This window comes from Euprymna scolopes, chromosome 1 (genome assembly GCF_053919585.1).
Source record: "Euprymna scolopes isolate OS-2025 chromosome 1, ASM5391958v1, whole genome shotgun sequence".
Classification (NCBI taxonomy): domain Eukaryota; kingdom Metazoa; phylum Mollusca; class Cephalopoda; order Sepiida; family Sepiolidae; genus Euprymna; species Euprymna scolopes.
The window spans coordinates 183,075,909-183,094,767 of NC_136482.1; the positions used below are offsets into that span (position 1 = coordinate 183,075,909).

General features: G+C 33.8%; 1 protein-coding gene across 3 annotated transcripts in view; it reads left to right on the top strand.

Moving 5' to 3' along the window:
* LOC145278157 (apoptosis-inducing factor 3-like) overlaps positions 1-18,859 on the top strand; it is a 160,440-nt gene that overhangs the window by 12,725 nt on the left and 128,856 nt on the right. For all 3 annotated transcript variants that reach the window (XM_080130439.1, XM_080130460.1, XM_080130445.1), the window contains exon 2: positions 7,323-7,481. In XM_080130439.1, the coding sequence (XP_079986565.1) occupies positions 7,331-7,481 (151 nt within the window). In that variant the 5' untranslated portion in view covers positions 7,323-7,330. The remainder of the gene's footprint in view (positions 1-7,322; positions 7,482-18,859) is intronic.

Here is an 18,859-nt window from a genome sequence, read left to right on the forward strand (position 1 = left end):
CAGGGAGGTCATTGATGTAGATCAGGAAGAGAGTTGGGCCCAGGATTGACCCCTGAGGGACTCCAGCATTTATATTGCAGGCCTCCGATTTTTGTCCATCTACCACTACTCTTATGAGCCTATCGGAGAGAAATGATTTAATGATTGAGAAAACATTTCCAGTTATACCGTAGCTAGAAATCTTGTGATTCTTATGCCATACCTTGTCGAAGGCCTTTGATATGTCAAGAGCAATTGCCCTAGAAAGGAAGCCTTTGTCAAGAGATTCACTAATCCTGTGTGATATAACCGTCAGCACATCTGCGGTAGATCTTGCAGAGCGGAAACCATATTGTGTGTCACTAAGAAGGTTATTCCTGCTGAGGTGGTTGACTATTTCTCTATTTGATATGGATTCCAGCAACTTACTCATAACACACAGGAGACTTATAGGTCTGTATTGAGAGGGAGATGACTTATCACCTGAATTCTTAAATACAGGGCAAACTGATGAGGTCTTCCAGGGAGTCGGAAAGCACTTCTCCTTAAGGCAGCGCTTAAACAGTTTCATAAGTATGGGAGAGAGTTCTGGTTGAAGCTTTTTTAACACTATAATTGGGATGCCATCAGGGCTAGTTGCTTTACTGGAATCTAGGTTCTTTATTAGCTTGGCGACCTCATGCACGGATATTTGTATGTTACCTAGCTTGTTCTGTGTTATAGGAGGAAATATGGGAAGTTGATGGCCTTTGTCGCATAGGGTAGAATTAGCTGCAAAGTTCTTTGCAAATAGTTTGGCCTTGTCTGACACGGACGAGATGACCTCTGGTCCATTGATAATGGTTGGGATAGAACGCACACTTCTGTTCAGGATCCTATTTGTTATTTGCCAAAACTGGTGGGATCCAAGCCGCTGATCAGCTACCTTGGATTTAACAGACTGGGCATATAGCTCTCAAATGCATTTAGTAATGAAAGATATAAGGACATAGTGTCTCAAATTTCCAAGTGGCTGCCTAAAAATACCCAGCACCTATTTGCCTAAAAATTAGGATTATTGTAAATATTTGTTAGAATATTTTTGGTGTTTGTCCAGAATTCCTCCTCTCTATAAGAAAAAAGAAAAATCTGTATAATGTATGTACCTGTGATAGAAAGAAAATATCATATTTCAAAAATCACATAATTTTATCAGATAGATTTAATTTTATAAAGAAAATTATTTTTAAGTGAATTTGAGTATTTCTAATGCCCCCTTCTCATGTTAAGAATAGTTTTCTAAATAATTGCAAAAGTTTGACTTATTTAGAGATCTCCCCTGTTTCTTCAGAATGTTTTCAAGATGGTGATGCACGGTCCTCATTCATAGTTTAGCCATAAAATTTTATTTTCTTATTTAAAAGTGAAACTACTTGATCAATATTTATGTGACTTTTTGGTGTACAATATTTTCTTTCCATCAAGCATACAGATTTTTCTTTATTTTTGTTTTTCATAGAGATGGGCATGCTTGGTGCCCCTTAAGTATGTGTCCAACTGGAATGAGGTATTGCACATCTTCTGCCATTGACTTTGGTATCTGCCTAATAAGCATGTCACTTAATGTCACCATGTCACTGCTCATGTTGATCTTCTGAGATCCTAATCATTGAAACTCTTTAACATTTAGTTGGTAGGATGCATACTCCAGTAGTGGTTGTATAGAAGGTCCTACTGATGAGACGTGGTAATATGCCCTAAAATGTTTATACATTTAAAATAAATTCCATCAAGGAGATATGATTACCTCTCATTTTTAATGTATATTATACCTGACATCATCTTGAAAATATTCTAAATGAACATGGTAGATAACTCCAAATAAGTCAAACTTTTGCAATTATTTAGAAAACAATTCTTAACATGGAAAGGGGGAGCATTTGAAAAACTGAAATACCTATAAGAATGGCATTAAACATTTACCATAAAAATAGAAAATATGAACTGCAGAACTAGATTTAAATTCTGGTCAAATCAGCTTGTGTTCGTTTGAGAAAACTACAAATTCACCATTTATCTTGTTAGTTACAGGTGAATCATAGAGTAGACTGGACTTTTAACTTGTGCAGCAACCAAAGAATGATTTGGGTATCTTGGATAGAAACATAAACTAAGTCAAACTTCAAACAGTTATAGTTTGTAAAGGAAATTTTTTTCTTTTATTAATTAATTTCTAAATTTCATAAAAAAACAAATTTCAGTATTAGTCAAAGCAAGTAAACATTTTAATTAAAAAAAATCTTTTCTTGATCATATTTTAATTTTAAGGTTTATTTAAATAACAAATTATGAGATGCCTCCAATACGTTTCACGACTTTTTTTGTGTAGACACTTTTATTGATAGTACATACATGAAACTGTAGTCCCCTTCAAAGTAATCTCCTCCAGCTGCAATGCACTTGTTGTACTGTTCCAACAACTTGTGGAAGACCCCATGGAAGTCCTTTTGTGTGAGCGTGTCACAGACTCTTTCATCTCCTCAATTGTCTCATAACGACAGCCTCTTAGGTTTCTCTTGAGCTTAGGAAATAACCGAAATTCACAGGGAGCAAAATCTGGACTATAGATAGTGAGGAACTTTCTTGATGCTCATCTTGGTCAAATAGTCTAGAGTGGAAGTAAATATAGCAAATCTTCTGTATCTTCAGTTCCTCATGAATAATTGTGTGTACAGTTCCTACACGGGCATCAAACTATGCACTTATTGTCTCTATAGACACACGACGGTCCTTATCCATAAAATTCTTTATTTGGCCAATCAGCTCTGGTGTTCTGACTTCCTTACTCCTCCCACATCTCTCATTATCCCTCACAGACTCCTTGCCTTCCTTGAATCTCTTATGCCACTCAAAAACTGACGCTTGATTCATGCAAGATGGTCCAAAGGCAGTATGAAGCATTACATACGCTTTTATGGCATTTTTTCCAGGTCTAAAATAGAATTTTATTGCATATCGTTCTTCTAAAGTGTACTTGCATCCAAACTGCATTTTTGAAATTCACCAACTGTAACAAGTAGGTTTTAATAGGGTACATTATAATTCTTGCTGTAACTGTTCATTTGAATCTGAAATCATAAAAATTGGTCAGTCATCTCATAAGATGTATAGCAATAACATACTGGATTTGCAAGTGTCTATGGCAATTTTAAATACCTGTACCAAAAATGTCTGGAAACTTGTTGAAGGCACCTCGTATCTTGTTTAAATCAATTAAAAAAGTTTTTTTTTTTGTTTTTTTTTTTACATGGTGGTCACCACTTATCAAGGCCCGGAAGCCACTCAGGGATAAGGGTTATTGCAAGTACAGTACATTAGTGTGGAGATTTGATGAAGTGTTTACTTAAGGGGGCGGTTCATTAGGAATTTGTTAACGTTGGACTTGAAGACATCCAGGTTGTAGTCAGGTGGGAAGCAAGCAGACGGAACAGAGTTCCACAGGCGTGCAATTCTAAGAAAGAAGCTTTGTTCATGGAATCCACGTTTTGATTTAGGCACAGATAAAGAGTGGGGAAAATTTTTCACAGTGGATTCAGCTAAGCATTTTAATGGCAAAGCATGGATATCCAAAAATGTTATTATAAACTAGCCCAAATTGAGATTGAACAGAATCTGCTGAATAACCAGTTTGAGGGATGAATCTATCAATTTCTGTGCCTCCCCCACTCCACTCTCTCTTTCTCTCACCCCAGTCATTTGCTGCAACCAAACAATAAAAACGATAATAAGAGAGAAAGAGAGAGAGACTTTCTTGGTTTATGAGAGGATCTCTTTCACCAAATTCCAGAGAAATCACTTCTCCATAATTTTGTCAAGTGAACACAGCCAGACACTATTTTCTATATAAATAAACACATAGATATATGTATGTGTGTGTGAAACCAGCTGTTAAAAATATACTTTTATAAATAGAGATCAATAAATTTCTTCTGATAAATTTAAACATACAATAACTTACTTTTTTTTTTTTTTACTAGATATTCAAAGTTTAGCTGAAATAGATTACTCATTCTAAACTGTGTATTTAATTTTTCAGTTGTGGATTTGAATCGCAAAAGAAATTACCAAATTGCAGTATTTGTTAGTTTTTATTAATTACTATCAGTTTACAGGATTTTCTACCTAAGTATGGGCAAAGGTATTCATGTGTAAACATTGCAATTATGAAAAAGGTCTTTGTTTCAAAACCCTTGTTCGTCTTCAAACTTGTTGAGTGTTTACCTGTACTTTCTTACCTTTGAGCAATTGCAGGTAATTGAGACTCCTTGACATTATTGTGTCTGAGTCAATGTGAACTACAACTCCTTTCGACTTAAGTTGAAAATCTACTAAAATGAAAATCACAAGTCAGCTAAACTTGAAACTTATGTAATTAACTAAAGAAAATATGGTGCACATCTTAAAGCATTCATTAACAAATCATTGCCAAATATAATCTTAAGTTTGTCTTTTTTTTATTTTCATACTAGTCGGGAGGGGGGGGGGCGTCTAGCCTTGCCCAGTCATGAAATATGCTTAAATATATTTTAATTTATGCAGATTTTGTATTTATTATTATAGAGCCAATCCTCTATTGATTATTATATTGTACCTAATATATAGTAGTGGGCGCCGGGCGTTTTAATTCATGCAGATTTTGTATTTATTATTACAAAGCCAATTCTCTATTGAATATTATATTGTACCTAATATATAGTACTGATTTGAAAAGTCAAAAAAAAAAATTACTTGGGTGCCATCAGTTACAACTGAACTCCAGCTGTATTCCCTACCGTTTGGGTTATCGAGAGATAGATAAGGAAGATTTAAAAATAAACCCCTTCAAACTATGAATGAATTTGCGCATGTTCAAAAATAATAGAAAAAATGTCGGCAAGTTGAAATGAACATTTTGCATTTCAACTTGCCAACATATTTCTGTACGCATTATTCATCCATCCAAACAAAGATTTTACTTGTTATAAACCATCCTTGGTGTATGATTACTATTTCCTAGTTATTTCAGTGTTATGTGACCAGTAGTTTAACAGTTTATTGGTTAAATATTTTCACATATATACACATATACATCTACTGGTTTATTTATATAGAAAATAGTGTTTGGCTGTGTTCAATTGACAAAATTATGGAGAAGTGATTTCTCTGGAATTTGGTGAAAGAAATCCTCTCATATACCAAACTCTCTCTCTCTCTCTCTCTCTCTCTCTCTCTCTCTCTCTCTCTCTCTCTCTCTCTCTCATTTTGTATAAATATATCATTTTTATTGTTTGGTTGCAGCAAATGTCTGGGTTGAGAGAGTGGAGTGGAGAAAGCACAGAAACTAACAGATTCATCCCTCAAACTAGCTATTCAGCATATTCTGTTCAATCTCAATTTGGGCTAGTTTATATAACATTTTTGGATACCGATGCTTCGCCATGAAAATGCTTATTCTGGGATTTTACCATTGCTGTCAATGTACCCACCCGCTCCCAGGAAATCACTTCCATTCATTTTATTTATTGTCTGTTTAGTTAGAAGTGTATTCTTGTCTGTAGATAATCTTTGCAGATGATCTTAATATGTTCCTGCATCAAATAACCAGACATCCATGTTCTGGCCCGCTATGTCTCAGTGTCAATAAACCAGGTTTTATTATTTCCGGCCTGGTGAGTGTTTGTTTCAAGTAGGATTTATTTATTCCTCCCAGGAGCTATTTATGCTACACCGGACCCAATATTGAATATTATCACCATTATTTGCCTTGACAGCTGTACCTAACCAGTTCAGTAAAACGATCGTCTTATTATTTGAGAAACTTGATGTCAACATGAAGACGAAAAGAAATCTATCTAAACTTGATATTTTTTGCTTCTTGGAATCCCTATCGATGAATCCAGGGTCTATAGCAGAAGTAACACTATTATTGATAGAAAAAGGAATCTGAACACTTGGTGTCCCAGATGATAGATTGTTTATGTTTGAAAGGGAACACCATAATTTAACTATATTTGTATTCAATAAAAAAAGATCTTTTGAGTCACCACTTATCAAGGTCATAATTCCCTAAAGGATCAGGGTTCATGAGATGAATCGATTGTTGGCTTAATGATGAATATTATGAAAGGATTGAGAATAACTGAAGGATGAACAAAGTTTTATTACTTTTAGGGACGGTTTATATCAGGTATTTGTTTACATTGGAGATTGTTGTGTTTTTGTCTTTAGGAAAGCAGTCCCATTGTAATGTGTTCCACAGATGGGGAAATTCTTAGAAGTTTGTTCATGTAAATGAAAAGTTTTTGCAGTGGTGGCAGGAAGAAAAGTTCTTGCTGTGAATGTCTTGCAAAATGGAATCAGAGAGTAGAGCTCAGTCGAACACCTATGAAAATAACTAAGTAGAGGAAGACTAGCAACATGACTAGAAAAAAAAAAGTAAAAACTGAAACTGTAAATATAAAAATTTCAAATTGAATAACTATCAAAGCACTCAAAGCATTTTTCTTTTGTCTTGGCAGAGTACAAGATCAATGCTATAATCTAGTGGGAGGGGTGTTCTCCTTGTCTCTACAGCCTTTTTCACGCAGAAGATATGCTGCTAGTTTCTCTCTTTTTTTTTTTACAGTGATCACCACTTATCAAGGCCCGGAAGCCACTCAGTGATAAGGGTTATTGCAAGTACATTACGTTAGTGTGGAGATTTGATGAAGTGTTTAATTAAGGGGGCGGTTCATTAGGAATTTGTTAACATTGGACTTGAAGACATTCAAGTTGTAGTCCGGAGGGAAGCAGGTAGACGGAACAGAGTTCCACAGGCGTGCAGTTCTAAGAAAGAAGCTTTGTTCATGGAATCCACGTTTTGATTTAGGCACAGATATAGAGTGGGGGAAATTTTTCACAGTGGATTCAACTAGACGGGTATTTTTCGGGAAAGATTGGCGAGGGAGGAGGACCAGAGATTGGAGTTCAGACGAGCATCTGCCATGGAAATAACGATAAAACAAGGATAGGCTCGCAACGTCTCTTCTGTGGGAGAGAGGTTGCAGGGTAGAGAAAAGGGCATCCCCCACTAAGCCACGAAGTCTATTTTGTACTCTGTCAAGGCAGGATAGGCTGTTTTTAGCAGCTCCTGCCCAGATATGGCAACAGTATTCCATCCTTGGACGTACTTGGCTTTTATATAGATAATATCTATCGATATATTTAAGATAAATTTTGTTTTCTTATTACAATTGATGTCATTTGCTGATTGAAGAAGACCCTGTTGTGTATTTTAGTTTTTGAAAAATTGTTTTTTTTTGTTTTTTTTTAAATCCTAATTTCAGACAATGTCATGCTAAATTTACACTTGAGAAGAGGATCTTACTTCCTCTGTAAATTGCCTAGGACCTTAACAGAAACACCAAAATTCTATTTCCATCAAGGATCCATACATTGCAGCAGAAGGAAGAGGTTTTCGCCTTTTACTTGGATATTTCAAGGAGGTATGTATTAAATTTAAATTGGTTATAGTCAGTTGACGTATTTCCTAACTTGTATCGAATTAAAAAAAAATTTTTTAAGTTTAAAACTGAAATTAAAAAAAAGAATAACAAAGCATGTTACCAGATATGCCAAACCCAAATCTTATTTTCATTCTATCGAAAACTTTTCATCAGAATTTCCAAGTTTGAGTCAGAGGTTTTGGAAAGATTTTAAATCGGACTCGTAATAAGGCTAGGAGGTAGAATCAGATTTTTTTTACCTTCAAAAAATCAACGGCTTGCATTAATTTGGAAGAAATTGAAAATAAGAAATATGAGTTGCATATTTAGAATTCTAAGTGTTATATATTATATATTTTTTTATTATTGGAATCCTTTGAGATGAGTAATTTGTGTATTTATTTGTAGCAGCCGACAGCTGCTACAAACAGGCAGAGACTACTTCTCACAACTTCGAGATTTGAAATCCATTTCTCCTTGGCTTGTCCAATCACAAACCAGCTCTCAGTCACGTGACCAAGTATATAAAAGGCGAAATCACAAACATTTAATTCTCTTTCTCTGTGCTCTGCCCAGAAGCACACATTGCCTGATATCTTCTGGAGCAGTAGAAAGATCCCACCATTTTCCCCTGTCTATAAATAGAATTTTCCACTTTTTGTAATCATAGCCTATCTCATAATATAAAAATATTGCAACATTGTTTGTTCAATTACCCACTAAATTATGACCATTCAAACTTTATTGGAAATTAGATAATTTACTGTTTTGTTTGCTTTTTGTCCAGAAACCAATTTCCACAGTGTATAACAAAAATGTAGACTTCAAACAAATTAAAACTCCTTAACAATGTAACATCATCATATGGTAAATAAAAACTAATCAGAATTAGATCAAATTTAAATCAGTGTAAATATTGGTCAAAATTCAATTATCAACAAAAAAACTCCTCAAATAAAATAGAAACAGTTGTAATATTTTTGGTATAATGAAATAGGGTAGATATTAACTTTCTGCCCACCTCAGCAAGATGTGACACAAGTTCGGAAAGTGAGGACTTCCAGTCAGCGCCCATAAAGACAAAAGTTGCCTGGCCATCCCCATCAGTATTCTCCTGGTTGAGCGCCTCAGCCAACAAGCAATAAACTTGCCTCACCTGAAAGCTGGGTATCGAGGCCTGGAGAGACTGGACTTCCTACATAATACTCAGACGGTGATACCTCAGTCTGACAGGTACTGGGCCAGTTACTGGCGCCACACCTGTCAGGCTGATTGTCAAGAACGGATTCTTGACTGGACTTTCTACGCAGTCTCCAAGCAACCAAAGCAGCAAGGAAATTCATCCTCCAACATTAAAAATAATGGGATGGTATGATTAAAAAATTGAAAGGTTCTATTTATAGACAGGGGTGATAGGAACTGATCAATCAAATGGAAAGATGCTCTTCTACCAACCAATCAGAAACCGGAATCACTCTATAAAACATACTGTATATTTTAGAATTCCGCATATACTTTTTGTTATTCATACAAGAAGGAACTTTACTCTTCAGAACTTATGGATTCACTATCCAACAGAGAAACTCTATTCTTTGTCAGCAAACTTTTACAATTCAAGACTTCTACGGATTGGCTATCTAACAGAAATTTCTTTTAAAACTAAAATGGCTTACAACTTCAAAGTTTGACTGCTAATATAAGATTCATTTCAACGTTTAATGCACTGAAATCCAACCTGCAACAATAAATTTAGTCCTAAAAAGACAGGCTGGCATAGCTTGATCTGTTGCTAAAATCTAGGTTAGTAGACAGAATCTTCCACGAAATCACACCTTCAAATATCTCTGTTTGAAAATTATCAATGGCTGCAACAATGATAGCAAAGTTGCTGCACGCATCAATATGATGTGGCTCAAGTGACACACTATAACTGGAATCTTTTGAGTCTACAAAATCTTCATTTTAGAAAAATAATATATAAACAACTGTCAAAAGTAAAAAAAAAAAAACACCATTTTTTCTTTGTTTCATTTTATTTCAGTCAGAGTTCTCAGAAATCAAGGGGCCCCCTTCCTGGGACTAACATATGATTTATTTTTGAGATATGTAGACATTTAATTATTCCATTAAAGTTCTTTAAGTTCTTCTTTATCTCTCAAACACTGAGTGAGTAAAGAAGTTGAGAACATAATTTTCCTCAATAATATATATAAAACAATAAAAGTCTATTGTCATGGACCAGGGACGATAACTCAATTTGTTAAGGTGAACACATGTGCAGAGTTTAATTTAATCTCAAAAACTTTATATATTATTTTTCTAAAATGAAGATTCAAGAGTTCAGTCCAAAAAGAATTATAAATAGTGTATATTTTGTATTTGTGTTCAGAAAAAAAAATTTTTTTTTTACAAGGGAGTCACCGCTTATCAGGGCCTGAAAGCTACTCAGGGACAATCAAGAATTTGTTTACATAGAATTTGAAAGTTATCATATTGTAATTGGCCGGGAATGTAAACAAGTTCTTGTTGAGCCGTCCCCTTAAATAGTCCAAATTCTACCCAAACTACACCATTACATTCATTAACCCTTATCCTTGAGTAGTCCCTGGGCCTTGATAACTTAGTGACTCCCTTGTAAAACAAAAAAAAAATCTTCCTTACTGTGACATCACCTGGCACACGGCTTGGTAATTTTCATACATTGACTGTTGCTGCTGCTATATATCTGTGCTTTGTTACATCACAATTGCTCGTAATAGCTTCAGTAGGGATTTCTTATCAACTTCCCAATCGGTGTCAACTGCTACTTGGAGTAAATTAATTGCCTTGTTGGATTTTTGTCTTGATGTCTTATATGAAGGATAAAAGACAATTTTTTTATCAAAGATAATTCCAAGGAACTTATATTCATCTGCCATATTTATCTGTTTGCTGTTCAGTTTCAGAGTCAAACCATTTGTGCAGATTGCAAAAATGGACACACTTTTCCTTTGTTTCAGAAAATCTGAAACTTTTTTTTCATTTCATTTATCAATCTTATTTCAAACCAGTTGCAATTTGCATTCTATTGGATGCATGTTTTGATTGACAGTAAATTAAGTTATCGACTTTTTTTTTTTCAATTTTCTCATCGGTTTATTCAAGCTGGGGATGGGGCATCCTACCAGATGCCAAACATTCACCCACTATCTTATATATTCCAACCGAGACATCTTTTTAAGATTCTGACCATCCCTTTAAGTGCAACTGTTTGAATCTCTCTTGCACTTGGTTCACCGGGTATATTTTCCAAGTTGTTGCTGAGATTCTTTTTTCATAGTCCAGTTGCTCTTATAATTACTAGAATTATAGAAATCTTCCTAAGATTCCAGTTTCTTTTTATGTTATACATTGTTATACAGCTCTGTTTAACCCAGTATCTTTAGGGACACCAACTTTTACTAAGGTTGTTTCTTTCACCTTAGTCCATACCTCTGTGTCAGGTTTAATAGCTCCGTTTTCTAGGAATATAGCTGCAGAAATTGCATAGTAATAGTAGATGGTGTATGATTTATTTCAAACTGTTCTTTCTGATATATGTTCCCAAAACTTGTTGCTGCATTCGATATTCAATATATAGTGAGTTATTCACTGCAGTGTCAATGTTTTTAACACTATTATTTATTTTGACAATAAAAAAGTGTCACTGATAGGATACTTCCTTGAGCTACTCTGTTTTCTATTCTTTTACAATGGAAAGTATAGCTCTATCACTTTAAAACTTCTGTTTTTCAGATAAAAAAGCAACATTCCGCCTTTTAATTTAACTATTTGCATATTCCGGAATCCACTTCTACAATAAATAAACAAACGCTCCGGAAATTATACAATATGGTGTTGCTCTCTACAGAAGAAAATTGTGCTAAAAAAACTAACTAAATCGTCACTCCCTATATATTACAATCATGCTGAATAAAGTCAAACAAAATTAAACATATTAACCAATTGGCATTGTTAAAAAAAAAACAACAAAATTAAACATTAATTGTCGTTGCACTCTACAGATTGCAATCATGCTTAAAAAACAAAATTAAACACATTAACCGATTAGTGTCACTCTATACAGAAGACAATAATTTTTTTTTTTTTTTTTTTTTGTGGGTAAATTTTTACATTAGCTCCACCTCCACAATTTTCTTTAATTTTTTATGAGGAGGGGGGGGGCTGCATCAACCAGGCAACGTCAGTTAATGGGTCCTGCTAGTTTTTAATAAGTCTCCAATCTAATCAAATGGTCTTTGATACTTTTTTTTCTGTAATCAGACTAACTCTAACACCACATTGTTTGACTCCAGGTACCATGTCAATCTGCTATTTATCATCATTTCTATTATTTGGTCTTGCAATGGACATGTTGGTTGCTAATATCTTTTTTAGGAAAAAGGTTTGGTTGTTTTGTTTTACAGAATATTAACCGAATTTCGAATTCAGTAATTTTGGAAAATGTTTTTTTATGCTTTAATTTCTTTATATCTTCAAATATTTATTCATGGTGTTTGGTTTGATTGTTTTGCAAAAGAAAATTGTTTTTGTTTTTGACTTTGTAGAGCATGATTGTGTTTTGCAAAAGGAAAGGGGGAAAAACAATGTTTGGTGTATTTTTTGTCAGGAAGAACCAGATGTCCTAACAGGTATTACCATTCCAGGTGGAAGAGTACCTGGGTGCAATGGTAATTAATGGGGCTTTACCACTGGATGTCTTTTAAGGTCATATCCAGGACCTAGGAGAATGGAAAGCCATCTCATTACATATGAATATGGTATAGCAAGGACTCCAGTAGATGTTCTGCTGGTTAGAAAAAAAAGGACAGAAAGTTCTTAACTAATGTGAAAGTGATCGACCTGATGAAGACACCATGACACAGCAGAAACTGTTACTTGCAATTTTATGTTGAAGAAAGCTCATGAGGTAAAAGGAAAGTTTATCCCCAGGAGAAAGGTGGAAACCTTGAATGAAGAAAATATGAAACTTGAATTTAATGACCAAGTGTTAAAATGTACCGCTTCCAGATCCACTACAAGAATTGTGAAAGACACAGAGGGATACATTGTTGGAGGTAACAGATCAGGTGGTAGGATAGAAAGGCTCCCAAGACTTGGTGGTGAAATGAGAAGTTTAGATATGTATTAAGAAGAATGCAAGCAGTGGATAAAAGGTTTAGTGAATAAAGTTTACTTCCAAACTAACTGATATCTGGCCAAATGTTTATTTATCCCTATTTCCTGAGTTTCAGAAGAAAAAAAAAAAAAGTTGAATGAAAAAAATAATAAAACTAAAAGTTAAAATGACTGTTAATTCTAACAAAGAAAAAATAATTTAAATAATCTTTTTTTTCTAACCCTTATCCTCAAATAGCCTTTGGCCTTGATAAGTAGTGACTCCCTCAAAAAAGAGAAAAAGAACTGTACAATCTCTATCTTTGTGTAATGTCAAAGAAAAAAAAAATGCCATTTGTTAATTGGGTAGTTGACAAAGGGGAGAGGATTGACAAAGGTAGCACAAGAATAGACACCCCTTTCTCCTTAGTTTGACAGCCTTGTTTCGATAAACCAAAGGTTGATGGGTGTGGGGTTAAAGGCCAAAAGTCAAAATTTGCTTACTGATGCTGGTAAACCTGAGAATGACAGCAAGTAACTCTAGTTCTTTTTTCTCTTTCACTTGTTTGTTATGTATTCTTGTTTCTCTTTTTCTTGAATGCTTTACTCTCTCTCTCTCTCTCTCTCTCTCTTCCTCTCTGCTAACTGTTGCCATAAAAGAGAGAGAGAGAGAGAGAGACAGTAATCGGTAAGATTTCTTCACACAGACAGAGCACTTTTATGGCTGCTGGCTCGAATTATGTTTTATGAAATATAAAAATACAAAGCTATATTTTGCTTGTTCTCTTTACAAAATGTGTGATTTTCAGTGACGATGGTTACGTTCGTAAGCCCAGATAATTAATACTCTGGAGAGAATTAATAATACTAACCATACAACACATTTAAACAGCATATGGGCACTGTGTTTGATGATAGCCTCACACATTAGAAATAATGGTCTATCATTGTTTGAACAGGGGATATGAATCTCATGGCACCTAAGAGCTGATAGATCCATGCCCAGGATAAGTTTATAAGATGATATAGACTTTTGACTCATTCTTTTTATCCATGATTGCCCTATGATCAAATTGTGTTTCCGTCTGTTTTTACATGGTTCAAATCTGAGTTGTTGTTTTTTTTTAAATTGATTTACTTTTAAAAGAAAAATCAGACTTGATCTCTACTGTACTATGAATCATTAAAATGCAACCATTGCATTACATCTTCTCGCAGATGTGGTCAAGCAGTGTAATTCTAGACAGTCAGTGGAGCATTTTAGTTTACATGATAGTAAATTTTCTCTCCACCTTCCTTACTTTGTACAGTCTCAAGTGCTTGTTAAAAGTGATGGGTTTGGAGAGAGTTTGAATGTCTACTAGACATTATCAAGGGGTTTGTCAGGACAACTTGGTATGAGGATAGTTTTCCCTACATGTAAACCCAGACTAATTATTCAAAATCATATAGTATTCACTTCCCAAATAAGATCTCCTCAGTATGGCTAACCCCTACTAGCTTTTACAAGATATGGTACACCTTCTCCAAGTGATGTTACCTCAAGTAACAGCATCAGGCTGAATACTTCACCAGACTACAGGGTGGTCAAAAAGTCAGGTCACATGTTAAAGGTAGAAAAAACAATATGATCCATTATAATCTCTATTCGTTTAATATTATTTGTTTAAATATTTGAGTGTAATATTAAACTACCCCTCCTGATTTCTGGCTTTGGGGCTATGTAAAGGATAGCGTTTATGGCAAGAAGCCTGATACAATAGCGTCTTTAAAGTTATTTATTGAAGAGGAGATTGCGCGGATATCAGCTGACATGATTACACATTACACAATCAGTGGTTAATCGCTTCCAGCGATTGATAGAGAGAAATGGACGACAATTAACAAAATAAACATATTTCATGTTTGTTTCATTTTATATTTCAATGTATGGTACTTAAATATACGTGTATTGCTAATATCTTTTTTCTTTAAAATGTTACCTGACTTTTTGACCACCCTGTAGATGAATTCTTGTCCTGGAATCCAGTAAGAGACCACAAGAAAGATATACTATTATATATATATATATATATATATAGACAGATATATATATATATATTAGCAATATCCATGAAAACATTGAAATTGCTTAAAGTATCTCAATAATGGCATTGAAGAAAGAGTTTGATGATCTAAGAAAGAAACTTCTCAAATTTTTCAAATCTAAAAATAACAAAGTTTGTTTTGACTATTTTTGTGCTTCGCACGTTTGGATATTTTTCCCCCTCTTTAAGACCACATGCATTTTGTCACATTTTTTAAAACTACTTTTTCAATAAAAATGTTATATTAAAACAAAATTAAGCAATGAAATTTGCCATCTAAGTGTACTTTTCTTCAAAGAATCTGAATATGGCACTGAAAATCTACAGAAAGTAACGATTTTCTAAGTAATCTTCAGTAAATGAAAATAAATATATTGCAATACCATAAAAATTCCATGTATCCATTAAAAAAGAGAAGTTAGATGACTCAAAGTTGAATTGTAATGTATTTTATGTACAAGAAACTGAAACCTAATACTAGGATTTTTTAAAAATTAATATATTATAAGATTTCTCTGGTATTATTGTAAATTAACCCCCATCTGCCTCCCCAAAATATGTGATTCTCCCTTTTTTTTTAAGCAACTAAATATCAACATACTGAAAAAATACTTGGAATAAATGAAATATATATATAAATTTAATGTAAAATAATCTTTTATAGAAGGAGGCTTGCCACTCTGACTTTGAGTTAGTGGTAGAGTGAGGAGCAATTAAGTATGGACATCCTGAAAACTTGGCAGAAGGAAAAAAAGTGGGAAATTAGTTTCACATATAAATTTAATGCAAAATAATCCATAATTTTCCAGGCCATTCCAATATTTTAGGGCAGTTTTAGTTTTAGTTTTTATGAGAGACAAATCCTGTATGTCTTTTTTTTTTTTTTTTTTTCTTTAGATTATTATACGTGATTTTAAAACGGTTTGTATGATGCAGGTGTGCGGCCTGCTACTTGGACCTAGGGTTAGCAGTAGGGTTAAAGTAGGTTTTTAGGGGTAGGCTTGTCAGTCGGTTGTCACGGTTAATGGTCCAACAGGTTCAAGGAAGGCATTTTTAGGAGGTTGACTTGTTGTTCAGACTTAGATTTAGTGGTAGCATATATATATTTTTTTATCTATATGTACTAACTTTTCAAATTGAAAATAAATCCAAAGAATTTAGAGTACTAATTGCTCTAAAAGGCAAGAATGGCTGGAAAATGGGGGATCATTATACATTAAATTTATATGTGAAAATGATTCCCCCCTACTCAAAATTATTTTTGTTGTCATTTTTTTTTTCCACTAAGTTTTTAGGTCATCACACATAATCGCCTTATAAAGTAGAATCTTATTAATTTTTTTGTTTTTTGTTTTAAAGTGGCAGTTAAAAAGTCATTTATTACTACAATTTAAGTTCAAAAGTTAAGTATATTTGAAAGCCAACATTTCTTGAAGAAACTTTTATAAAAGAATCACAAACCGCATTTTAAACAAAAAAGTTGTTTTTTTTCTTTTTCAAAATAAACCTGTAAACATAGTTTAGTACCTTTAACGTACGTATGTATGTGTGTGTGACAGTTTCCAGATTATAAATTATTATAAATTATTCGATCGGGAGATCCTATTTATTAAAAAGGAGGGTAGAAGGTGATAACATACTATGAACATTAAATTATTAGTTTATAGATATGTTAATTTAATGTTCATCGTATGTTATCACTTTCGGCCCCCCTGTTAAATAAATAGGATCTCCCGATCACTGAATACACAATGTAAAAAAAAAAAACTTTTTAAATGTTGCTTTTAGGACGTACATGAAATTAGTATAAAGATATGCTAAGTTAATGTTTGTCATATGTTATCACCTGCTATCCTCATTTTTAATAAATAGGATCTCCCGATCACCCAAGACGCAATGTAAAAAAAAACTTTTTTGTTGCTTTTAGGACGTATGTGAAACTAAAATATACCTTCTTGGTATGTTGGTTAAGATCCAAGGGTAATAGCTGTTTTGTTTAAAAATAGTATAATGATATCATGGGACTTCCGTTCACACTGGGCCTCCATACAATGAAATATGTCACCGACTCCTATAAGGATATTGAAGACAAACCGTAATAACACTACATTAACCAGATTACTTGGATAAATACTTTTAGTTTTAACAAAAGACCTGTAATAATATTGTGGGGTCTCCATTCACACTGAACGTACACAGGATACCCAGCAGAAATGTATTACAAATAAAAGATGCCACTGGAATTTCCACAGGCCCAGCGAGTCTATACAAATGACATTAATAACACCCACCTAATCTATGTTACCATGGGGTTTTTCTAACTATTTTGTATAATTATTTTAGTTTTAAGTCATTTTCAAAACTTTGAATTATATGAACTAAGACGGCAGCCATTTTTCTTGCTCTCATGTAAACGTTGGACGCTTTGGTTTTCGAACTGATTAAACTTTTTAAAGTGAGCAAAACCACTAAAAACTTTTCCAGATATGTACAAGAGTAACTTATCTTGCCTTTGAAAACATTTATTCATTATGTATTTTGACCACTTTTTTGAATCTCTATGGATTGTAAAACAAACCCGAATATTTAGACTTTTTTTTTTTATTATTCCTGTTCCTAATTGGTTACAGGCTTCTATCTTTGTCTGTCACTCGGACTAAGTGTTTTCTCTTACTCTCCAAGCCTTAGTTCCTTTATTGAGGATGTTCACTTGAAAGGAGTCTGACAGGTACACTAATGTCTTCCCTTATTTGCTAACATGCTTTAATCTTAAACAAAATCGTTTGTAATAATCAATCTGACCTGAAAATGATTTCTTGCTAATCGGTTAATCAAACCAATTCATTTTTTTTTCCTATTGTCACTTCAACCTGAAAAATATAATCTTTTAAATCGTAAATTGAAGAGGGACAAAATTACCATTTGAACATTACCTTTTTATTTCATTTATAATCAAAATCAAGGCTTTTCTGGTTGTCACTCAGTACACATATAATAGAACCTATAATTTATTTGATAAGATGCTGACAATAGTTGTTACAGAGTATGTTCAATTAAATATTCTATCTATTATACAAGAGGAAGTTGTCTGTATGTATTGTATGTGTAGTTGTATGTCCAGTTATAAGGCAAAAACTACAAAACAAACACCAACAAAGTTGGTATATTCTTGATCGGCATTACCTTAGATTAGGAGTCTCCAAACTTTTCAAACAGGGGCCTGATTTTTAGAGCTATGCGGGTCAAAATAAAAAAAAAAAATTATCTGAACATGTTTTATACTCTTTTGCTCATTAATTTTGCTTTTTAGCAAAACTGATTTTCCAAAACCTCATTTTTTAAAATCATTTTTTTAACAAAAGAAAAATCATTTTTACACATTTCTATTTTAAAAATATTTCTATTTTTAAAACATTTCCTCAATATTTTTATGTCTTCTATAAAAGCTCGGCAGGCTGGATTAAAGACTTTGGCATGCCGGATCTGGCTTGTATGCCATAGTTTGTAGAACCCTTGCCTTAGAACCCATAGTTTGGAGAACCCTTGCCTTAGAACCCATAGTTGAGAGAACCCTTGCCTTACATGAATAATATTTAAAAATAATTATTTATTCTGTCAGGGTCAATTGGGTCAGGTTTCGTCAGGGGTGGGGTTGGTTTTTCAGCCATTTGCAATGTTATCAATTATTATTTTAATTAGTTCCCACCAATTTTGGCAAATAACAAACGGTCCTGAATAGAAGTATGTGCTCTATCCCAACCATCATCAATGGACCTAAGGTAATCTCGTCAGCATCACACAAAGCCAAACTCTTTGCCAAAACTTTGTAGCTAATTCTACCCTATGCGATTAGGGCCGCCCCCCCCCCCGTATTTCCTCCTGTGTCTTAAAACACGCTATGCGACATACAAATATCTGTGCATGATGTTGCCAAGTGAATCAAAAACCTTGATTCCAGTAAAGCAACTGGCCCTGACGGCATTCCTATTATAGTGCTCAAAAAGCTTCAACCAAAATTAGCTCCCATACTTAGAAAGTTGTTTAAGCATTGTCTTAAGGAGAATTGCTTCCCAACATCCTGGAAGACCTCATCAGTATGTCACGTATTTAAAAATTCAGGTGATCGCTCATCTCCTTCTCAATATAGACCAATCA